Raw genomic sequence first — 25,211 nt, 5'->3', positions numbered from 1 at the left:
ATAAATAGAGACACATTCAAGGGGGAAATGGAGTACACTATTTTGTTACGCTTCCGGGATTAAACAATTTGTTTCCTCAAGTTGGTGTGCAGCAGGCTTGGAGGTTTGTTTTCACTTGTTTGGTGGGTGTGTAGGAGGTGTTACCCAATGAACAGTGAAGTGTTTTGCTTGTCAGCCTGTCATGAGAGGCACATGTTGAATGACTATAATTAGGAATCAGTTTTCACATACACCTATACATGATTGTGCTGTTCTCTGCTATTTGTCTGAGAAAAAAAGGCTTAAAGATTGCTTGCATTTGTAGTGTTCAACGCAAATTGAAACCACTTTCATCAGGCTACAGAAATTCTCTGTAGAATAAAAAACAACAGCCAGTTACAATGCTTGTACAACACAACAGGGTGTTTACTATCTTTTACCTTTAACAAAACCTTTAGCTTTTTTGTCAGGGATAAACATTCACCTGGTCAATATTTGTCAAACACTGTATAGTTGACCAAATTCCTGCAAAACTAATTACATTCCCATCAGCCTCAGCTTTCTACTGATGCTAATCAGCAAATGTTAGCATACTGACATGCTAGACTAATGAGGAACTGGGTCAACAAACCTGCTAAGTGACAGCATGCTGGCATTGCCATTGTGCATACAGTATGTTAGCATGCTGATGTCAACATTTAGATCAAAGAGTACAGATTCACAGAGCCACAAGCATGACTGAAGACTTGTTTTGAAAATGTGCTATTGCTCCAAAACCGAAATGCATCAGATGGTACGTTGGCAATTACCAAAATAACCTACAAACAATACAATAACCTATTTACATAATGTGCAAACAACACATATGAAAGGTGTGGTCTAGTCCATCCATCCCTCCATGGTTTGAAAAATACGTTGCTGTATAGATGCACATTTTCCTGCCTGAGCTATTACCACAGTAATGACGTGCATTACTGTTGAGGGGCACTCTTTTGCACTTGCACACTGTGTGATAACAACAGGCAGAGCAGGTAGGGTTGTAGACAGTGAAGTGCTAATGTACAAATTGAAGCTGCAGGGGGGATCAGGGATAAACACCCGTACATTTCTCAGATGAGCACACTTATCTTTCTCATTCCTTGGATTAAGGCTTGTAGGAGGATGGCAGACAGAACAGTGAGACTGAACAGTGGCAGAGGAGTCTGTGGTCAGAGGATGTGGCTCTGTGGAGAGGGAGAAAGTACTTGTTTTATAAGCAGGGCTCTTGTTCTAGATGGATTACACATGGAATAAAATAAACGGCTTAGAGGTAAATTGTTTTTTCCGCTGTCACACAAAAAGCTCCCTTGATTTCGCTTTTTGGATAAAACATTTGAGCCTTTGTTTGAGAATCAGAATCAGAATCAGAATACCTGTATTAGTCCCACAGAGGGTACATTTGCATCGTTACAGCAGGAAAGAGCCACAGACAGCTTAATGTTACCTATGTTAAGAAAAAAGTACTAAGTTATGATATAATAAAAATATAATATAAAAAAGAAAAGTAAAAGAAAAATACTTTCCAAAATACAAATCCTGTAACAGTTCTTAGGATTTAGCAGCCAGGTATATATTACACAGTTATTAATGGCATATGTATATAATGTATATATTGCACATATAGCACATATTGCATATAGTATGATGGTATTTAACAGCAGCAAGTTACACAATTTACAAGATACAAAATGCAAAAAAAACACACCTTGTAACGGTTCTAAGGATTAGCAGCCAGTTATAAATTACACAGTTATTAACGCCTTTGCTTTGTCAATATCAAGGATGAAACCTTAAGTAAAGAGAAACAACTCGTAAAGGCTAAACAAGCAGATTCAAAGAGGACGCCAGGTGCCAGATAAGCTGAGACATGTTTGGCCTTTCATATCTTTTGTCTTCTAGTTTGATTGCAAACAATGTAATATAAATAGAATAAAAATAGTGGTGAAACTTTTATTGATAAACATGAATAATATATTTGTTAATACAAACATTAATGCATATTTATAATGATTTATATCAATAATCATAACTCATTATCATTTGGCTGTAAACTAAATAATGACCACTTACAGTGACATGTTATTTATAGTTATATCAGTGATTATAATGCATTATGAAATTATTATAATGCAAAACAATTATAGGAGTATTATTACACTTTGTCAGGGAAGATTATAAAGCATGGTGATACTTGAGCCTATGGTCATTATAAAAAAAAACTTCATTTATTTTATTTATTCATTTATTTTAATCACATCAATCAACATTTCTGTTAATTTGCCAGAGTTAGCCAAGAGGCTATTTTTCATCTGCAGTCCCTCGACAGATTTTGTAAGTCACCCTAAAGACACATTTAATGGGTAATATTTAAGTGCTTATCACTATAATTATACAGTGAGCCTTATTTTCATGCTCATCATACAAAATATCATCAATATAATTGACTATTTTGGAGTATTTGAGCAAGTTCTACTTTTTTCACTTTGAATAAAGAGCTTATAATTTATTTTCTTCCATTCGCATGCTGATTTTAAATGACCTCGTCTGCGACTGAGGAGAGCAGAATGTAAATCCTGTTTGACTGGACACTAATGAAACGTCTGATTGAAATACAGAAACAGCAGGTGACTCTCAGTCAGGCTCTCACAGTCTGCAACACTCCTCAGCCCCGAAGCGAAGATTAGATACACTTGTAAACCCTTGTAATAGCAGCAGGGATTAATGAGCACATATGAATTCAAAGCAGGCAAGTGTCTGTATTTTTGCTTAAAACCATCTGCTTTGTTTATGAGCAGACAGTCCAACTCCCAGCAGGGTATCATACCTTGTTAGTTATTTGTTGTATGTCTCGTAGGGCTTAGAGTTGCATCGAGCCTCAGTACTCACACACCAGGCTCAGGCTGCTGGGTAAATGAACGTGCAGAGAGCCGTGGAGACGTAATCTCCTGCAGCTTCTGTTCAGCAGACCTGTTTCCTGAGTGTGAAGCTGCAGCACGAAACAGAGCGGCGTGATGCTAACCTCTCACTCAACTGTCTCACTAAGTGCTATAAGGCCACACGGAAATGACATGTATGTTCTCACTAACTCTTAGGTAGGACCATCAAGCAGGTTATAATACCGTGAGCAGGAAGTTACATTTGGTGCTTCAGGCGAGGGGTGTATCCACGGACACTATAATAAAAAGGTCAGAGTACCATTAAGAAGGTCACACAGATGTCAAGCTGTTCACTTCTGGTCACGAGGCTAATCGATTTCAGTGGTTAGGAAAAATCTATTTTAGCCGGGGCGTCCTTGCTCAATTTTGGGTGTTTATCCAATTATGATGTGCACTTCCACATTGAACACAACGCTTTTAATGATATAATCTTTGGTTCGGATGGAGCTGAAATTCAATACTCAACAATTATGATGATGCAACTTAATCATGGTTCTTAAACCTATTGGTGGAAAAGCATCACGTCACCAGGCAAGCCAAGATAATGGCTGAAAAGTACTTCCACATGGATGAGCTATTGGCGTTGGGAGGGGGCTGCGCTCTCTGAGTGCCATTCTAGTTTTTTAAATGATGGTTATTTTTGTTCATGTCACTTCCCTCTTAATAATTACACCCTCATCTTTTCCTTCATTGAAATGTCATTTTTGACAAGCTTTTGTGCATAATTGTTTCGTTCTAATGAAAGGCTTTATGGGTTTCTCCATAAAACAACACAATGGTCAGTACTTTAATAGAGATGAATCAGAAACGTTCAGATGGAAACAAATAGACTTATTTTTTCTGACTCTTCATTTCCTTATCTTTTGAATAGGATTCATTTTTAACAGTGAGCTACTGCAAGTCAAATGTTTAAGACCATATACATGTCATGTCTTATTTATGCTTATGTGTAGAGTAATGTGTCAGCGTGGGTAAGGTCAGGTGGCATACAGATCATATCTAATGTGATCTAATTTGTTCACAGTACTCTGGACAGTTAAGCATAACAAACAAACTGTAGCCTTTGGATGCTTAGAACTAACCTTATGTAAGCCACAATAAACATTTTAGCTGCACTATGTCCGCACTCTATTTGTATGCATTGGCCTTACGGGAATGTTTTAGCCATACAAGTTACAACCGGTCCCTAGCTGACTTCTAGTAAAAGTCAGGACAGAATAAAGTGTACAGATATGGGACAATATAGGATTGTTTTTCATGATAAACAAAACAAAAACCCGGTGACTTGAACCAGCTGTCCAGCATCACGGTAGAGCACTTCAAAATAGAGCATTACTTTCAAAATACGGGATTAAATGCAATACAATAATTTGACTCTTAACACAATACAAGGTGAAATGATGACAGTTTGTTTTGGTGCATGTTTTATAGTTATTTAGGCCTGTAAAATCTTGACAATAATCTTTGTACATCTTTAGATCATATTTTTTGAGGGCCAACAACAATTTCGAAGTGTGGAAGTTTGCTAAGAAAAGTGAAGATTACTTCAGGAAGAAAGAAAACATTACTCTTCTCTCAGTGTAAGGAATGCGTGGAAAGGGTAGGACCCAAATGCAGACTACAAAACAAAGTTACAAGGTCTAGAAACAAAAACGAGCTTTATTCCAAAAGCTGATCAATAGCATGGCATGAAACACATAGGTTCTACAGAAACTGACCGTGACCAACATGGTGGGAGACAGGAGAAACAAACAATGAACCGACAAGGCACACAGGGGAAGACAAGACTAAATACAGAGAGGGGTAATCACAAGACGAGACACAGCTGGGGTAAGGGAGGCAGAAACACAAGGGCAACAGGTGAACACAATCAAACAATCAGACACACCAGGGAAACTAAGACAGGAAGGCAAACACAGAAGACACAAGGAGGAAAACATTTCAAAACAAAACAGGAAACCAGAGACAGAAAAAGACAAGACAAAACACAACACAGACAGATCGTGACACTCAGTTTCTTCCTGACCTCACCCTGCAGCCTCCGTTGAGAATCAGCGTCGACAAATCTGACTCGTTGTTGCTGCTTGAGTTGCTGCTTCGACATTGATGAAACTCAGCAGGTGTAAAGTGGTTTTCTGACCAAGAAAGATGGACAAAGTTTATTAGGTAAAAAGTTGTGTCAAGTCAAAGTAAGTGGTGCCCTTGCAGTATCAGCAGTAGATTGTGTTTTCACTTTGAAACGTGGACAGCTTTAACCTAAAACAACACATCAAAAGAGTGTTGGGTTGTTTCCACTCTGCAGGACAGGTCTCTTTTGAATCAAATGAATCAAATCTCTGGTCCTCCACAGCTGAAACATACTGTATTCACTTACAAATACTGTAAGGCATATTAAACCTACTATTAAATGTAAGATCATCATCATTAGCATGTCTTTCAAAGTGAATTATTCGGTAAGTGGTCAGAAAAAAGCACAAAAAACTCATCATGGGTCAACTGCTGAATGCCCTTCATAGTGTATGCCAGTCACAAGCTGTTAAAAATATAAAGTCATTTATCATCTAACAATTTGGTGGAACTGTTCACGGACAAATTATATAACACTTTAAAGAAGAGAATTATAGTAGTGTCTTTTGAGTAATAGCAAGATGAAAGCAATTGGATGTGAAATTGCCTCTTAGTAGAACCTGAATGAGGATTTCTGGCTGTACTTCACCTATAAACGTAATATCTTAATTTATACCTCAAATGTTCCCGGAGTTTTAACTTTAACCACAAAATTGCCTTTGTGTCACTGTCATTTTTGCCTGAGGCTATTACCAGTCAGTCATCATTTCCCCTGTCATTATATTCTGATTTCAGAGTCCGGCTTTCTTTTTTTATCGTTCTAATCTCCTCTGAACAACGATAATTGAGAAAAGGTAGACAAAAACGTTTCTCGCTATTACATTGTCAATGATTTCTTTAATTAGGAATATAAGTCTATTTCTTCTGAGTAATATGAGAAGATTGATGCCTCTTTCAATATATATCAGAGGCTAGTTAGCTAAGCTCTGCATAGAGAGGGAACCTTGCTCTGATGAAAGGTAGCAAAATCTTTCTTCCAAAACTCACTATTTCTTAAAATGTCAAACTAAGAACTACTAAAACTTGAATAAAAATGTAACTGTGGGATATTGTCAATGGCCTTTCATATAATTTGCTACTTCGCTAACACTACAGAGCACAAAATGGTACCAGCTCTCCTTTTAATCTTCCACTGAGAGAAGCTTTTGGCTCTCAGACTCCCATCCAGGCCTGTGAGTTAACCCAGAGCCACGTCACTCACTCAGTGCTTCCGCTCCCACCACCACACTGTCTGAGATATTGGATTTATTCGACCTATTCTGTGTTTGATGGGGATAATCTGATTGCACATTTAGTTGATTTAATTTGGCATGCTTGAGACCGGAGCGTGCAGGGCTGTTGACAAACTATTAGGCCGCGGTGAGGGGGGATCTCTCAGACGAGGCTGTGTGTGTTTGTGGTGTGTAAACTGAGAGGGTCTTCTTCATATTACATGGGGATGTAGTAGCTTTGGTAGATTGGGTTGCTTCGACGCAGAAAGTGTGTACCCAGGGGACTGTACTCAAAGCTAATGAGCTCTAACAACCTGGCGGATGACGCTTGTGCATTAACCAAACCCCTAAATCCGGACTCTCTCTATCTCTGTGCTCGCCTCTTGTCTCTCCTGCTCTCCTCTACATTTTGTGTAACAGAGTGAATTATGCTAATGCGTGTGAGCAGCAGGAAATGTTTTTGTTTAGGTTAGCTACGCTTTTGTTCCTGTCATGTGTGTCAGCTTGGTTTGAAAGTGGATCCAAGCACAGAACACAGACAAAGAGGCAGGCTGGTATAGACAGGCATCCTGGAGCACAGGTAACAACAAGCAATATTAAAGGTCCCCTATTATACTGTTTTTCATCAGTATATTATAGGTCTCAGTTATATACAAAACATGTCTCTGAAGTGTTTTGCTCGAAATACCAAACAGTTCATGCATTGTAGCATCCCATAATCCCCTCTGTTTCAGCCCTGTTTCAAAAGTGCTGATTCTCTGTCTGTTACTTTAGATGAAAATAAGGAGCCACTCCCAACGCCCCTCTGAGAGATATTTGGTTAAAACGAACACATTGGTGCTCTAGGAGGAGATTCAGGTGATAAGGTTTGGGGGGCTTACACAAGCCAAAAAAACTTTATGACATCATAGAGTGGCCAAAATTTGAGTTTCTGGATTTCTGGATTTGAGTCCTGGACTTCGAGTCGTGGCTGAACCTGTCTCTGCGGTCCTGCCTGACTCTCATCATACTACTTCCCTGATGGCTCCCACAGGATTGTTGACATCCTCGTGGATTCATCTTCTTATTATAGACACATGCATTTCCAAACATTTGGTCTACCTACGCTGTAAAATGTATTATCTCTTCGATTTACACACGGCATCTGGGAGAGGGATCCCTCCACTGAAGCTCTCCCTGAGGTTTCTCCCATTTTCCCCTTTAAACTGTGGGGTTTTTCTCTGGAAGTTTTTCCTTGTACGATGTGAGGGTCTAAGGACAGAGGGTGTCGTATTGTCATACTGATATTCTGTACAAACTGTGAAGTCCACTGAGACAAATGTAACATTTGTGATATTGGGCTATATAAATAAACATTGATTGATTGAAAATCTGATCAGCTCATTTTCAGACAGGTTTTTATATAAATGGATCAGGACAAAAAGTGAGCAAATCTTTTTTCCTAAAACTTTCAGAATCTCTTTACTCAGAGGGGACACATGTTTATGTATAAAAGACATGAACAAGTGGATTTTGCATAATAGATTACCTTTAACAAGAAACTCCAGGGTTAGGGTTAAGGGAAACTCAATACACATGTTTGCCCTTAAAATAGAAACTCTGATAACAGCTAGCTTTTATTTGCATGAGCTGCTCGTTGATGGTTTAAAGACATTCTTTGTCATTCTTCACTTTACGCTCTCTTTTGACGAACAGATGACATTGACAAGCATTTCTTACCCATATAGAAACTACATGCAACAACACTAAAATAAGATAAGATATACTTTATTAATCCCAAATTGGGAATTGTTTTCATTGCAGCAGCATGTAAAACAAAGTATTGCACATAATTAGATCAATGATACAATATAAACAAGACGGAATTGTAGTTGTATTTATTTTCTTTAACTTTTTTCTAAGGGTTTTCAGCTGTATTGCTTCAATGTTTCAACATGCATTCTCTCTTTTATTTATGACACTTAAATGTGCACTGATACAAAATACACAGCAAAAATACTCTTTCACATACATTGTAGTTTATTCTTTCACTATTAGGACAAAGTTTGATAAACGGACACAATATATGATGAACTGTATACACCTGGACACAGTTTACTGATTGGTTCCTCACTGCAAATATATTGTACATAACCAGCTTTAAGAGAAAATGAACATACTGATTTGGGCCCCTTATAGAATACATTCATACAGAACCACTTTGGTCCAGATAGGGGAGAGACCCAAGCTGCTGGCTTCAAAAACATACATGGTCACAGCTTAAAATACATGTATTAATTTGAAATAAAATCAGCAATATATTTAGACCATACTTACATATAAATACTATTTGACTTAAGGTGCACAACATTCCTCTGTTACAGTATCTAATAATTTCTCCTGCTCTGGAAAACAAGAAAAACACTGAGGATTAACTTCTGGGCAACAGCAGCGCCAGATGTGTTTCATGCTCCCAGCTCAATTCTGATTACCTGCTCCATTACTATCCTCAGCATCAACTCAGCACCAGCTCCTGGCTGAAGTGTAAATGCACAGAGCTATTATCTGAATGACAAACATGCTGCATGTTGTGCTCTTATTTTGCTCTGAACTACACAATTATTTACAGGAACCACAATGAGAGCAGCTCCCATAGTAAAACACAAAGCTCTGTTCTTGTTATTCCTTATACAGGCATTACTTTTTCATGTGACGCACACTGTTTATGCTAGAGTGGGACTCGCACTGACCACTGACCTCCGAGCTCTGTTTGAACGGGGTCATATCAACACATCGCTTATCTGGCTGATGCCGATGATTCATCTTTACTGCAGCACATCCACAAATCTGGAATATTTAAACCACACGCATTCATGCCCACTTGAAAATATACAAACACGCACACGTAAGCCAAGAAACAATCAAATATTGACAGCTATCAAATAAATCACCTGTATAAACACATATATACACAGTATTTAGCAATTATAAATTAACATTGTGCAAATAGTCATACATACAACGTCAAGATGAAACTCAAAAAAAATAAACGTTATGAAGGAGGCTTCCCTCTTTTGAAAAGAAATGCAATGTATTCATAAGCGAATGTACCACTGCTAATTTAGCTTTTATTTGTCATTATAGGTTTTGTTCTACTTTTAGAGATTTGTCCACAGCCCCTGCACACACAGGGTAAGGCTGAATATTAAACACTGTTTGTAGAGTAACTGGGCACAGAAAATTATTAACACAAACGGTTTTTCTTCTCTTTTTTGCATTTGCACAGTGGGGACACTAATGAGATGGCACTGTAATAACCTAAACTAAATATGCAAAATCTGCATGCATGACAGCCTATATTTAAACCGGCAAAAACACCCCTGTGCCAGAGATGACAAGTTACTTTGAGTCACAGTGTTAGATTCATTCTGTATGCATGTGTGCCTCTACAGGCCATGTCTATATGCTGTGTATTTTTATCCTTGATTTGAGTGCACAGTTTCCTCTGCTTTCATCTCAAGGGTTGAGTGGGTTATTATGTTGAGGTTCAGGGCAAGTGAGTCAGACAACATCTTGATGGCTAGGTGAAAAGAAAACATTCACTTTTACAAAATTGAAAATACACCCCCTTGAAAACACACCTGGCACATTTGCACAGTTACAACTTAAGCACTCGACAGAATCCATTGTTTAGACCTATATAAAAAAAACACTTATTTTCTGTAAAACACCTAGTCAAGCAATTTTAACTGATTTATAATTCATCTCATACCATCACTTGGCTATATGTAAGCCAGGAATGACCTGGTGAGAGCAGCTGCCAATTTCCACGTCCCCCGGGACAGCACTGTGGTCACCTCACTGTATGAAGCAGAATGCTTATTCTCTTGTTAGACAATAAATCAGATATCAAAGCAAAGCAAAGAAGCATTTTGTTTCCTACTATTTGTTATGATTAACTTGTTTGGTCTTTTTGTGTATGCAGTTCAATGTCCAGGTTGTCTTTAGCCTCCAGTATCACAAAACACACATTTGATACACATCACAAAGTAAAGCAGAGGCTCAAGCCATGACACTGTTTTTCTTTTTGTTTAGTTTCCATTGTTGCTATTTGAGGTTTGAGGTTTTTGTCTTATTATTTGTACATGGCTTATCTGCCTTGAGATGCTATTGTTCAAAATGCAGCAGTTTCTTCTGCTGTCCGACAAACATGTACAGAAATCAATTTACACGGCTCACAGCATATCTCAGTGTAGGAGGCTGCCGTATTATTCTCCGTTCTCAGGCTGTGGAGAGGGCTGATCTCCGTTCAGTTTCACCAATCTCTGGGCAAAGACACTCTGACAGATGAGTTCATCAGCCCTGCTCTTCACAGCCACCCAGGGCAGTATGACAGAGCCAGAGGAGAGCTCAATAAGGTCTTGTTCCTGGTACCTTTCACAGGTGGCTCTCCACATTCTCTCTCTGACCCTCGTAACAATGCACCCTGTCCGTAAGGCTCATGTCCTCCAGTAGGGTGCAGTTTGTTCCCTCGTGAAGCGGGGAGGCACACTGGCCTGCCCCCTTACTGCTGACCATACCATTGTGACATCCAGCCACAAGCATGTGCGTCTCCTCAGGGCTGCAGACTGGGGAGGAGGTCTTGGCGATGTCAGGGAGATGAGGCAGACGAGAGACGTGGTTCAGCAGGCTTGCTGTCTTGGTGTTGGGGGTATTGCTGTAGGTGTGGCGGTATTCCTCCTCTATGTTCCTCCCTAGCTTCCAGCGCTTCCACTTCTTCAAGATCTCCGATTGCACCTGAGGAGAGGAGGGAGAGACAAGCAGCTGTTATTAAAGTGATGATGGTAGGAAAGTCTGGGGCTGTCAAAGGGTTTCTGCGGTGCAAATGCAAATGAGGACGCCTACTTCTTTGTTGACAAAGCAGTACAAGATGGCCACCAAGAGACCCTGTGGAGAAAAACAAAACTGAGTCAGTCTCCTATCTTTAATTCATGACAGATACAATATTTAGAGTACTTTGTTTAAAACTTTGAAAATCCGTTTTGAACCATATTAATGCATGCACTTTTTCGTGTTTGTAAATGTGTTGCTCTATGACTAAATCAATCACAAGCACTAGCACATCAGAGTATCTTCTGTCTTGATTGAACTTGTGCTCTTTGACTTTGTATTATTTTCCTCTCTCTTTCGCTTTCTTCATCAAGGCAATTCCCCTGGTTGTTGTCTGTTATCTCGACACACGTCATCGCTGTCCCCGTAGCAAAAAGGTCACTGTCATTATGTCACACTGTGACACAGCCAGTTAGCAGCACAGACAGCACATTATGTTAATGTGATCCCTGCAGACACATGAAAAAATACAGCACTTCTCCATTGTCTGGGGGAAGGGAAACTCCGACATGCTGCGACTGATTAAGCTCATCTGGAATGACACTTAGACAAGATGAAAGGAAGATGTTTACTCTGCTGATTTGGCGTAGCGTGAATTTTTTATTTTTTATTTGATAACATGAATGTTTTTCTCAGCTGCAGTTGTGTGCCTTCCACTTCATTCTGTATGTTTCTTTTTCAATGTTGTCTCAGCATAAGAACCAGAGGGGCTATTATGAACTACACAATTCCTTAACTATGTTTCAACTCTCACTTGATCCCAGGTGAGTGTCGTTGTCGAGTAATTTCATAAATGGTGTCGTCTTAGTTTTAGAAAATTGCAGTAGCTGATGTTCTAGAAGTCATTTGTTCAGGGTCCGACCTGGAAGGAGGAGAAGAAGAGGTCGCTGAAGAGCTTGGTGAGACGCAGTCCTATGGTGGCCTTGGTGGACTCATCTGTGACGAAGATGAAGACCACCTGATGGATGCCCAGCAGGGGGATCAGGGTTAGAGTTGACTTAGCCAACCTGAGAGGGATGAGAGACATAGAGAAAGAACAGATCTAATAAGTGGACTTTTTTTATGTAAATAGAAAATAAGACATTGTTAACGTTTAAACTCACCTGAATTTGTAATCTGTATACCTCATTTGGTGTGCTCTAAGTTTTGACACCAGAATTTTGATGATATGGATAAAGATAAGGAAGTTGATCTGTAAAAGACAGAGACATAACCGTGTTTAATGAAAGCCAAACAGATCTTAAACGTGTTACACATTGGTGTATGACATTATGCTGCTCAAAGCATTGAACAATCATATTTGTGAAACTGAACAGCAAAATATGCTTTTTTAGAAACACAGTATAAACCACATATTGCCATATTCATACAAAAAATAAATTCCAATGAACACTGTCAAATCCATTTGCAGTTGAAACCAAAATATTCTGAATGGATTAATATCAAAACATGCTACCGGTAATCACAAAACATCTTCTTTTTTTATTTGAGTAGCCTGCACCTTTAACCTTATTGCTCACAGCAGAAGCACATTTTGGTCAAGGAACCCGTTCACAGCAGATGCCATCACAACAGCGGGTGTTTCTCTAATGAAAATCACTTATGATGTGACCTTTTCATTTAAAATGAGGGTTGTTAATTTGAAGGAGCCTGGACAAAGGAAATGAAAAGGGCTCATTCGTAAACAGAGTCCATGCCAGACATCCATGCCTTTTTTGATCAATACACGCACATAGCAGATCTTGAGTGAGTGAGCAAAAGTCACACGCCAAAAGTTTCATGATGGATGAGCTTCCTCCATTTCCTCTTCTTGAAAAGTATGTGGATTTAACTCCATAAACTAAATGTACACTGCAAAGAGTACATACAGCACATGCTCTTTCTATATTTGTGTGTACCATATATTTGATTATGGAAATCAAATTTTTGTTCACGTACACACGCATATTAGTGCTTACTGCTGAGCGTAGTTTTATACTCCTGAGCACTTTAAACATGGTAGGATTAGGACAAAGAGGGAAACACTGAAATGGGAAGCAGCCCTTCTGTCCCTGTGGCACTTCAAACACAGGAATTCCTGTGAGATACAGGCCACTTAGCTGGAAGATTAATTAATGGAAAATACCGTCTGTGTAACAGGCCTGACATAAGAGCCATGACAAATGGGACTTATATAAAAGCTCAGAACTGACCGTTGCAGTGCTCACCTACAATAATAAGGCATGGTTGCCGTATGGATAGGGGTTAGGTAAACTTTGCAGTATCAACTCATCTCTTTAATCCAAAACCTATGACTCTCAAGATGTTTCCCAGATGTTTGGCCTAAAGCGCCGACAGCCTTTTACACGTCATGAATAAATGAAGTGTGTTTAATATTGTAGTGTACGAATGCAGGACGTAGAAATACAGTAGTGGTGGGTAAATGTGGGATTTTTATGGGCGAATGCACTTATTTCCCATGTATTTTCAAGGCAAAAATAATAAACTTCTTCGGCTTTTGTATTCAAATGTAGGATGTAGCATATCATGAACCTACTGGTTGAAGACAGCAACAGAGATAACAAGGGGAATTACCACAACTGCTAGCAGTATGGGGGAACGGATGATCCACCAGTAATGCATGTTTATATTTTGTCCCCAGCACCTGAAAAGGAAAGTGTAAGAGGAACAATCAGTCAGAGATACCCAGACACACCTCATATGCTTTCAAACAAGGTTCACTGTGTAGCAAATGTTGTCACACTGCTTTGCAACTCTGCTTAAGTAGAACGATTTCCTCTCCCTGGCTGTGTGAGTGACACACGGCAGCACCATCAAGGATTTTAAAGTTTGAAATAACAACACAATGTGTCCGTTCTTTAGAAAGTGCAGATATAAAAATCCTTTCAACCCCCAATTGCTGCTTAGACTTGAACCTATGAGATTGCATAATAATGTTTGGGAAGTATTAAATATTAAAAACGTGCCAAAGCATCTGCTGTTCTCAGAGAGTTTTTCATACTCCCACAGAAGATTAAATGTGCCTGTGTGAAAAGTATAGTTGCAGCCAACGCATTGAGTTGTAATCATCATCAAATTGGCCTGCTGAGTATCAACATTCAAACGTTCAAGAAAGAAAGAATACCATCTGCCAGCTTTTTTTCTGATTTCTGAAAATGTTGTAGGCGAGTCTGATAGCAGCTAGGGAAGGTAGGAGTGAGGGAATAGAGTAAGAGAGACGGAGGGCACTGTGGAAACTTACTCTTGGTTTTCATACAGGTGTTTAGCTATCACCCAGGGCACGAGGAATATTAACGGGGTACCTGGAAAGAAATGAGAGCTGTCTAAATGCAAAACAGTCATGATGTACACCAGCGTTACAGTCCTTTTTTAAATTTGTCTGCTCTCGTTTAATTTCCTTTCATGCAAAAAGTGTAATTAAGCACATCATATTAATAACTTGCATCCCCTGAGTTTTTACTTCACATAGACGCACACTCATATACACACTCGCAGACCCCCAGCTCACCCCAGCCAATGCACAGGTAGATTTTGAAGTAGTTCCTCTCTGTGAACACAGTGATGACCAGCAGGTTGTGGAGGTAGATGCCTTCCACCAGCAGCCAGTAGCTGTTGGCCATTATACTGTACTGCATCATCACCATGGCGATGCGACAGCCCACAGCAGTCTGTAAAACAACAGCAAGGTCTGTTTCACAAATGATAAAACATCAAGCCGTCTGACGTTAAAACATTTTGTAGTGAGAGTGATGTGGACGGGGAGATCAGTGCCGCAGCAGATGGGAGTTCCTTCTGCCGCCAGGATTCAGATTGTGTGCCTACAGCCATGAGAGGAACTACAGCAGGAACTTCAACCCGAACATCAGCCAGCTGTGATCCACAAACACAACAAACACACAACTATACTACACATCAGCACACGTGGTTCTGCCGTCACTGATTTAGGTTTTTTAGCTTCTACAATTATCTTTGTAGTAACCTTAACCCTTCACCATTATTTATTTCTCTACACACAACACCTTTTTATTTCACTTATTGATCTTGTTAATGTACTGTAAGAAATATCATAATTATGTCAGCACTAACCAGGTTATATTTTGTGTACAGTCATTTACAGACTTTATGTTTAAGAACATGTTTTGTCTTTGAATATAAGTTTTTCAAATACAATCCTGCATCATGTGCAATGCATGAACAGGGACTGTATGAAAATATCTCTTCTGGTGACGCAGAGTAAATGTTTTATTGTGACACAATTACTGGACATAAAATACTCACTGTTTTCACACACACATGTAAATAATATTATGTACACATGATCAGATATGTATATATGTTCATTTTAATTCATTTCTTATTTTATAGTTATTTATCATTTTTATTTTTTATCTTTGATTTTATCCTTAAAGGTGGGGTAGGTAATTTTGGAGAAACCAGCTCGAGTGCGTTAGAATTTGAAAATACACAGCCGGAAAAAATCTGCCACTTCCTTACAGAGCCCCTCCTCCAACACACACGAACGCGCACATGACCAATGAGGGCACGAGATAAGATTGTGCACAGATGGAAGGCTGACAGGCAGGTAGGCCATCCAGTTATTTTAGCCGGGCCGGCTAAAATGATTGGTCGTGCTTTTTACAGTACTACGGCTTCCACAGATGACATTTTTTAATGGATTTTTTGTCAAAGCACTTCAGATATTCATTGCTATCGGGATGTTAAGAGCATTCCATGGAATATAACAAAAAGTGTATCTCGAGCCGGTTTCTCAAACTTACCTACCCTACCTTTAATTGTATTAATCTGTGTGAATCTGTGCTGTCCTGTTTTTCAATCTTAGCCTGTTGCTGTTAAACTACTGAATTTCCCCACGGGATTAATAAAGGTCCATCTTATCTTATCTTTATTTTAATGTTTAATTTGCAAAACATCTCAAGGGCTGAAAAAAAAAATATATATATACAGTATATATTCTTTTTAATATAAGAAATCCCTCTGTACTCTCCCATAAAAGACGCATTGCACTCCGCTTTACTAATGGAAAAAGGACATAACCCTGTTATATATAATACACTCCACTTTAAAGGTTGCTGTCTAACCACAGACAACTGACCTCATTGTTGACCAGCAGCTCCACTGGAGGCATGGACGCCTGCGGGAATCCCTGCTCCTGGTCCCCGCCGAGGTCCTGCGATGTGAGGTTGGCCTCCATCAGTGCATCTTTAATGAGGATAGACATCGCTCGCAGGATGAAGGAGGCAAACAGATTCATGTGGATGTTGTTCCTCATGCAGTGCAGTTTCCTGATGAATAAGCAGCAACAACAACTAGATTATCCTTCTATAATTCACAAATACACTGCTAACTGCAATACAACTTTAAATAGGAGAATGATACGTTTAAGCATGCATTATCATCTCACTTTCAGCTGGTCTGCTCTTGTTATTGATGAAACTGATCTATTAGACACTACTGTCTATCAAATTGTAATGGTTGTAATGATTGTATGTATTACTTCATGAATGTTACTTAACAGACTGTACGTGCGTTGTCCTGTTTGTTTGTCATGCTTTGCTTTCTGTTATTTTGTTCATGTATGTCTGTAAGACGTTGCTTTTGTCGGGACCCCCAAGGGGTTTATCCTAATAAATACCTTTCTATATGATCCCACTCTTATGTCTGTATGTTAATAAAAAGCAACAAGTCTAAATGTTACTACGGATATTGCACTTTGATAAAATGTGTTAATAGGGGAACTGTGGGGGTGCTGGTGGCAGATGGTGTTAGTTTTGGATGGAGGCAGGCTAGCTTTTCCCTGATGCTTCCAGTCTGTGTGCCAAGCTAAGTGGTTGCTGAGCCTTGTGTTTAAGGAACAGATATTTATGTGGTATCAACAGTGGCGGCTCCAGAGTATTTGTGTTGGGTAATCTATGGTAGGGCTAACCCATACAGTGGTGGGGCTCAAGTCAGTATTTGCAATGTAATTACATACACGCTATATCGCCCCCCTTGACAGTGAAACGCCACGCGTGAGGTTTAGATTATTTCCCTGTCTCAATCCAAATTGAACTGTATGAAATAAAAAGGCACATTTGTCTTGTAGTAAATAAAAAGGGCGACCTGGAGCCAATCCTGCAATTTCCCCACAGGTGAAAGAGTTGACATGCTGAAAACCCAACCCCTGCAGGGGGGTCTGGGGGGATTCTCCCCCAGGAGATTTTTTGAAATACTAACATAAAATACACATTCTGGTACTCTCTTGAGAAGAAAAATAAATAAATCTATTACTACATATTTAAAAAAATGAATGCCATTTTTGTTTTTTGTTACTTTGTTCTGAAAGCTGAACCTGCTGCTCCTCAGAGAGAAAGGGGAAGAGGCTGTGTGAATTACATTGTGGATAAGGGTGGATAGCCCCCATTGTTCTGTGTGTCAAAATGAAAGACAGCCCACACACCTATCAATCATCAAACCGTGGGGTCTTATTTCACGTAATGTTGTATCTATGTATATAGAGATGTACTACCGCTAAAGTATTCTCCGTCGGGACTTCCTGCACGCCGTTATCGTGATTCTGATTGGCCAGAAGACATTATCAAAGATGTTTTATTGGGAAGAAGATCACTACGTGACAAAAGTTTTCAAAACCGTTTCTAGTCTTCGGTATTTCCAGACAAGTGGCTACTGAAATCAATTTTACTAACTGCTGTCTGTGCAATTTACTCCGCGCGAGATGACGGACTTTATTTAGCTTACTTTAACATCATTTTTCATGGTGGGGCTAAGGTGAGGCTAAGCCATTTCTTGGTATGGCTGTAGCCTACCCCAGCCATACCCTGGCGCCGCCACTGGGTATCAATATGTTTTTCTTAGTCTCCACCAGAGAGTGAATAAACCCATTTCCTAAAATGTCTAACTATTACTTGAATGGGTGTCCCCACCTCCCTGCTGTGTTTGATACACATAAACTGGAACTTTGTTCTGATACTCTCCATTTCTTAGAGATGATTCAAACCACAAATCCGTCTTACCTAAAGAATATCAGGATGCCAAGCGCCAACACCAAAGCCACCAGTGATAAGGAATATCCCACTGTGTACATGATCCGAATATGGCCGTAGTACTGCTGCAAATTAAAACACAGAAAAACACACAGACTCAAAAATAGTTTCCCTCTATTTGAGGGGGTTCGTTAGTTTTCAAATCAAAAATCTTTTTATTTAGTTTCGGAAATCAATAAGCAGTGTTTGTCATATAGTGATGGTAAACATAATGCAAATGAGCGATTGGTCTTTGCTGATTGTATGTACAAAAGGAAAAATAAAAAACAAAACAAGAAAAACACAGACAAGCAATAACAACGACTAAAGTAATCCCCTATATATATATCACTGCCAGTGATCCTTATACACACAAATATATGCCAGACATATTGTTGGATGAGTATATATGCATGTAAAACAAATGCATATACACACATGCATATATACACATGCAACCTACACATACACATTTGCTGTATACATACATACATACATACATACATACATACATACATACATACATACATACATACATACATACATACATACATACATACATACATACATACATACATACATATGCTGCACTTAAGCTAAACCAATAACAGAATGATTTATAGAGTTTGGAATGCATTTATAAATGGTCCCCAGGCTTCCTGAAATTTGCTGTTTGAGTATAGAAGTGAGTATCTGATCTTTTCAAGTTTCATACAGGACATAACATCTGTCAACCACTGTAGATGAGTGGGCGGGAAACTGTCCATCCATCTAAGCAGGATGGCTCGACGAGCAAAGAGGAGAGCAAAAGACAGAGATCGCCACCGCTCTGCAGTTAAACGCATCCCCTTTCCTATTACCCCAAATAGGGCAGCCAGAGGATTTGGATCCAGTTCAATACTGAACACTTGGGATAGAGTTTGGAAAATCTCCGTCCAGTACATGCTTAGGCGGGGACAGGACCAGTACATATGAATGAGAGAGGCTTCATTCATTTGGCATTTATCACAGTAGGGGCTAACATCTGGATACATTTTGGATAGTTTGAGTTTTGAAATATGAGCTTTATGTGCACATAGAGAAGTTGAATTAACCAGTTTAAGTATAGCATTCCATTTATCTGCTGGAAGGGGAAGGCCCGTATCCGTCTCCAATGCTGAGCTTATCTGTGGAGAGACACCTTAGATCTGACATCTTGTTATAGAGGGCTGAAATAAGTCTCTTCTGGAATGGATTTAAGGAGAGGACAGTATCAACAATGGTTGCATCGGTAGATATGGAAAGGCTGGGTGATTGAGAGAGCACATCATGCCTTGCCTGTAAATATCTAAAGAAATCTGATTTGGGAAGATTGAATGTCCTGCTCAACTGCTGAGTGTTATCTATGAAAAGATCTTTAAAGCGAGTGACTCCTTTCCTGCGCCATTCTAAAAAGCCACAATATAAAACGGATGGTTTAAATAAGTGATTTTTTGTTATGGGACTCGGATGAGAAAAGTCTGACAGGCCGAAGTACTTCCTAAATTGAGCCCATATCCTTAGAGAGTGTTTAACCACCGGGTTTCTGATAGATTTGATTGATAGTGGAAGTTTGGATCCAAGCAGTGCAGGAATATATATATATTACCCTCTGAGTGCAATTCCATGGCCACCCAGTTTGGGGGATCGAGGTGGCCGTGGAAGTGAGACCAAAATGCAAAGCGATGCAGATTAATTGACCAGTAGTATAAAGAGAAGTTGGGAAGGGCCATACCACCATTAGCTTTGTTTTTTTGCAGGTGGGCCTTGTTGAGACGGGGACGCTTACCCTGCCATATATAGGAGGTAATAAGAGAATCCAATTGGTCGAAAAATTATCTAGGGATAAAATGCGGTAGGGCCTGAAAAAGATAAAGAAATTGAGGTAGGATGGTCATTTTGATTGAGTTGACACGGCCTACAAGGGACATTGATAGAGGTGACCACTGTGTTAGGGTTTGTTTTACATGATTTAAGAGAACCAGCAAGTGTTCTCTGAATAGGTCTTTGGATTTTGTAACTGAGACACCCAATTAAGAAAGTTTGTAGCTTTCAATTTGAAAAGGCATGTAGGTGAAGTTCAAGGTTTGTGCTTTGTCATTGATAGGAAAGAGCTCACTTTTTTGAAGGTTTCATTTGTATCCTGACAGGTTCTTTAGTTTTGACGGCAACATTGCATCTACAGTAATATGTGTTGTTGAGATAAGTTAATGTAGACAAAATGTTAGTTTTGACTTTGACTTTAATAAGAATATCGAGAGACATTTCTTACCAGACTTTGATCATTAGAATCACACTCGCTGGTATTCTTCATAGTCGCCCACTGGCCGCTTGCATCACATTCCTGATAAACCATGCCATGATGTACTAAAAAAACACAAAGACACACACAGTCTTTATAAGTTACTCTGCAGAATCTTTTGACAAGCTCTTCAACATACCTCCGTATCTCTTAACCACATGTGTCTTACCTTTATTGTGCCACGGAAGATACCATGGACACGTCACACTGACTGTGGTGTTGGGGAGTCCATCAGGCCAACAGGCGTAATTGTCAAATAACCTGTTGCACACAAGACCTGGAGATAAAAAAAAAGACATTATCAAATATGAATAATTGTCTCATATATCTAAAGTCCTTACATATCATGTCTATGGCGGAAGACGTCTATGTCATGTAGTCATGTCTTTGAAGTAATGGCTGCTGGTCAATATGGCATCTCTACACTCCATGTTCTTTCATCTTGACGAAGTAAAGTGAAGCACCCTATCAATGACCTTCTTCCCAAACCATACCTTTCATCTTCTCCACAAAGGATGTAGACTATGCTGGTGTATGGACAGTTAGAGCTTCATGTGTCCCATCTCCTCTACTGACCTAATAGGGTGACGGTGTGAGAGCATGTGTGCGACAGAGTGGTGTGATTTTGTGTTCAGTGTAGGAAGCTGTCTTTTTGAAACTTGGAGCCTCGCTGTTCTCTAACAAGTTAACAGACCATAATGCAACTGAAGGGCAGCATTCGCCACGTAGTTAAACACTGCTGCTGGAGCAAACTGGGGCCACAAAGCATAGAGTGGGATGCGGCAAATAGCACAAAGGTTTTAGCAGGGAGTGGAAATTGCTGTCGCTCCATCTGGTGACAGCGCAACCTCACCATTATCAGCTCTACAGCATTCGATAGTTGCCACTGTGCTACAAGGTGAAGGCAATTACTCTACTGCCAATTATATATAAAAGTGCATCCCTTTTTATATGTGTCTCCTCAGAAATGTTGTCAGAGCACTAATGGTGATTTAGGAATTAAACATTATTATAATGTTGCACAATGTTGTTTTTCTGTATAAGAAAATGATTCTATAATGTTGATTATAAATGTAGCCAAAGGAAGCAATACATTCCTGAAGTGAGCTCTAATATCTGCATCTTGCACCATTAGACGCTACAGTGACTGTACTGTAGTTGAATGCAATAAAGAAGTACTTGTGAAAGATGTTGCGCCCAGTAACAAACCTACTTTTTTTTGGTGGAAACAAAAGAAAAGATCTTAAAGAACAGGTGGCTAGAATACTCCAAATAAATGTTGCTCTGTATCAGCTAGTTGTGTAAAACTGTATGTCTTTTTAAACCATATCAACATTAGAAGATGATTTCATGCTAGTATTGTTTTTATGGTTAGTTTGCGCCGCACCCAGGTGGGCCAATAAAACTGTTCTTGCAAGTTTAAACATTGAAAACAGATACTTGTACATCTTACCGGTGCTTGGCGGGTCTTGGCTGTTGTTGCGCTCACACTCGTCCATGTATAACTTCCAACTCTCCTTCAGCTTATCCAGAGAATCAGCAGGAGACACCTAAGGAAACATTGAATCATTGCAGCAATACTCCCAATAACCCGAGGAAGGTCTGTTATTCCTCGACTTGCTTGATGTAACACAACAGGTGGGCAAGAACAAATGTTGGCTATGTGTGCTTCATACAAACCTAGTAGACAAAATTGATTACTTTTCTAAATTGGCAGTAATTTGTTTTACTTCACTTCATATACACAGCAGATTTAAACAACCCATTCTCGCAATGGGGATATTATCCATCAAAGTAATGCAGAGTCCCACTTGAAAGTGTTGTCTTTATAGAGGGTTTTGCTACTGTATGGACAGGCTGATTTATTGTAGACTGCAACACTCACTGTTATTAAAACAAAACAAGGGCCGAAAGTTTGTTTGAGCTTCAACGCCACTACTCTCTGGTTTGTTTCAAAAGGCAGCAGAGTTTAAGGAACAAAACACCACCCCCACACTGTAAAGAAGGCGAGTGACTAATGAAAGTTCACACATACAGTAGGGGCTGTGTCTCTGGGGGGGAAAAAGCGAGGATATGTGTTTGTCTGTGTGTGTGCTCTTACTTACTTCAATGCTGCAGGAGACAATCAGCATTGCCGCAAAGAGGAACAGCCGTGACATCCCTTATTCCTGTTGTTGGTGCTGGGGGGGAAACTGCAGGACAGGGGAGGGTTTTCACCTCATAAGGGGGCTTATCTACCCTCGCCACACTACCTGGATGACAAAGAGACACACGATGAATTAATGCGGATTGCAAACACACCACTTATTACCTCATCTTGGCCTGCAAAAAAAAGGACCAAAACAATAAAAGGCAATGATTGATTTGAGATTTGTGCCAGGATTTGCAAGGTGTACATGCAAAAGGGAATTCCCAGAACGAGACACGTCACAGGTGATCAAATGCCTACGGGAAATGCCATTTATCCAAACAATACGACAGCTGTGGCTCAGCTTAGCAGTACCCACTGAGAAACCTACAGTTTGCTGCTGTCACCATTCATCCTAAATCCTGTCAGTGCTCGGCCGAGCGTGTGTCAGTGTGTGCCAGAGGTCACTCACCCGTGTGTCCGTCAGACTCTCAATTTCCTCCGAGAGATTTGGTTTGAAGCCGGAGAACGGAGCGAAATCTGAAACGTTTCTGCAAAAAACACCTTGACCATTGAAACATTTTTGGCGAAAACGTTTCAAATTCCATTCTGTTCCAGTCTCGTGGCAGGCAGGAGGATGCAGCTTGATGTGATATGTTTGGAATTATGGTGTTGTTCAAGAGATTTGAGCGCAATGTGTCATGACAGATGTACAGTATGTAATGTGTGTACTCAAAAAAGCCTTCAATTCAAGTGATTGGGTCTGCGTTTTGACTGAACATGTCAACGAGCTGCTATAGTCTGGGTTGAAGTAGCCGCCGGGAGCTTCCAGACACAATGTAGATAACCACCCTATGTATTACAAAGCTCTACTGGAAGTCATGCTTTAGATACAATCTAAATCAAAGAGCCCTACTTGGTAAATGGCCTGCTCAGTGTAATGACTACAGGATGCAGTTAGCATTAGCTGTAGTACAGACTGACTGATTGCCCTCGGCGCCTGAGGGATCAGAGCTACTCTTGTCTGCTCTGACATCGGGTCAGGACCGGTCCAGCTGAGTTCTCAGCACTGACTCGTTAGCCATAACGCCATGAGACAGGTTGCAGTCACAATTCAGTTTCCATTGCTGTAGCACTTTATGACAGTTTTACATGAACACATGGGGCTTAAAACAAATAAGCATCTGGCTTTGATTCAATAACTCAAGGATCCATTACGTCTCATTAGAGAGTTAAAGGCAAATCTTCGTCATGCTTCACAAGCAAGAAACAGCAGACAAGCTTAGGCAAGACTAGGTATACACTCTGCAATACAAAACATTCCTACTGTAGTGTAAGTTCCTAACAGAGAAAGACCTCAGGCATCATTCTGCGTGCGCATTGCATTTAACATTTAACCCATGAACTTGCTGACGGCAACTTAGCACCGACTGTAAGCAATGATTAACCAGACTCAGTGCTGTAGGATGACGAAAGAGAGGAAGGTCAAACTGAGAGAGCAACGCAGAGAAAAATGTTCTGGCCCCAACCCAATGCCCCATCTCTTAAATATTTCTGAATGTGTCTGTCAACCAAAATGTAGAGCTCACAAACGTTTCTCTAAAAATAAGGACCATATGTAATACATGTCCTTTGATTACATGACTAACTAACGCCACATTAAAGACCCCTCTCTATCTCATACTGTGTGAACTTTACACTTAAGAAACATCTCTTATCCCCCTTCTTATTTTCATCTCTCACCTCACAGACGAGCTATTTTCTGCTTTTCTTAAAACAAACCTTCACTGCTTGAAATGCATCAAAAGAAAAAGGCAGAACATGAGAGGATTTCTCCCTGAGGACATAATGTTAGTATGTATCTCTTGCTTTATTTCTGCAGATTTGTCATGTACATGCTTGGATGCCTCTGATGCCGGGCAATGGGAATCACCCAGCCATTTGGTGGGAGCTGGGGTGGAACTAATGGGCTTGAAGGTGGAAGGCTGATTCAGCTTGTATATGCTGCTGTTATGATATCGGGCTGGAGCTTCGGCTCTGGGCTCCCACTAAGCTGTGATACGCTCGGCCCGCTGTGGATCAAGACCAATCAAGATCCTTTGTAACAAGTGTAAGCTCTCTGTTCCTGGAAATAACCTGGAGCTCTCATCACTCTTGTTACACGTCTGATTTAGGATGGCTGAGGGACCTCTCTGCCAGTTGAGGCCTGTTTCTTTTGGTGTTTTTCATCCTGAAGTACAACCAAGATGTTTTCTGTCTGCCTGTCGATGAGTTTAATGTGTGGAAAATGCTGTGATGCTTAAGTTTCTTTTTTCTCTTTTTTTTTTGCAGACATGGCACTTTCAGCACATTATATAAAGTACGGGACAATTTGTCTATTAAAGGAAATACAAATACCCATCCCCTATCCCCACCCCTACCCCATTAGGTCATGGTCGCAGAAAAAACAATATTAATACAAATGACGCTTAAGTTTGAACGGAAATACTAAATGCTTATTTTGATTGCAAGGACATACAGCTATTTGCTTTGAATAAAGCCTGGTGGATATGATTTGTGTAA

General features: G+C 39.9%; 1 protein-coding gene across 2 annotated transcripts in view; it reads right to left on the bottom strand.

Annotated features, from left to right (window-relative positions):
* Positions 1–8,154: 8,154 nt before the first annotated feature.
* The window catches only part of gcgra (glucagon receptor a), a 38,040-nt gene continuing 20,983 nt past the window's right edge, over positions 8,155–25,211 (bottom strand). Inside the window, exons 2-14 of one of the 2 annotated variants that reach the window (XM_034143729.1) lie at positions 22,627–22,773; positions 21,975–22,071; positions 20,691–20,798; positions 20,492–20,586; positions 18,193–18,287; positions 16,275–16,464; positions 14,670–14,829; positions 14,403–14,463; positions 13,736–13,805; positions 12,265–12,353; positions 12,024–12,168; positions 11,177–11,218; positions 8,155–11,068 (exon numbers count right to left, since the gene is read on the bottom strand). In XM_034143729.1, coding sequence (XP_033999620.1) covers positions 10,709–11,068; positions 11,177–11,218; positions 12,024–12,168; positions 12,265–12,353; positions 13,736–13,805; positions 14,403–14,463; positions 14,670–14,829; positions 16,275–16,464; positions 18,193–18,287; positions 20,492–20,586; positions 20,691–20,798; positions 21,975–22,071; positions 22,627–22,680 — 1,566 coding nt within the window. In that variant the 5' untranslated portion in view covers positions 22,681–22,773 and the 3' untranslated portion in view covers positions 8,155–10,708. The remainder of the gene's footprint in view (positions 11,069–11,176; positions 11,219–12,023; positions 12,169–12,264; positions 12,354–13,735; positions 13,806–14,402; positions 14,464–14,669; positions 14,830–16,274; positions 16,465–18,192; positions 18,288–20,491; positions 20,587–20,690; positions 20,799–21,974; positions 22,072–22,626; positions 22,774–25,211) is intronic. The other variant, XM_034143730.1, reaches the window with a different exon arrangement.

Source organism: Trematomus bernacchii, unplaced genomic scaffold (genome assembly GCF_902827165.1).
Source record: "Trematomus bernacchii unplaced genomic scaffold, fTreBer1.1, whole genome shotgun sequence".
In the NCBI taxonomy this organism is placed as follows: Eukaryota; Metazoa; Chordata; class Actinopteri; order Perciformes; family Nototheniidae; genus Trematomus; species Trematomus bernacchii.
Note: the sequence above shows the minus strand (reverse complement) of the source record. Positions and strands in the feature narration are given on the sequence as shown.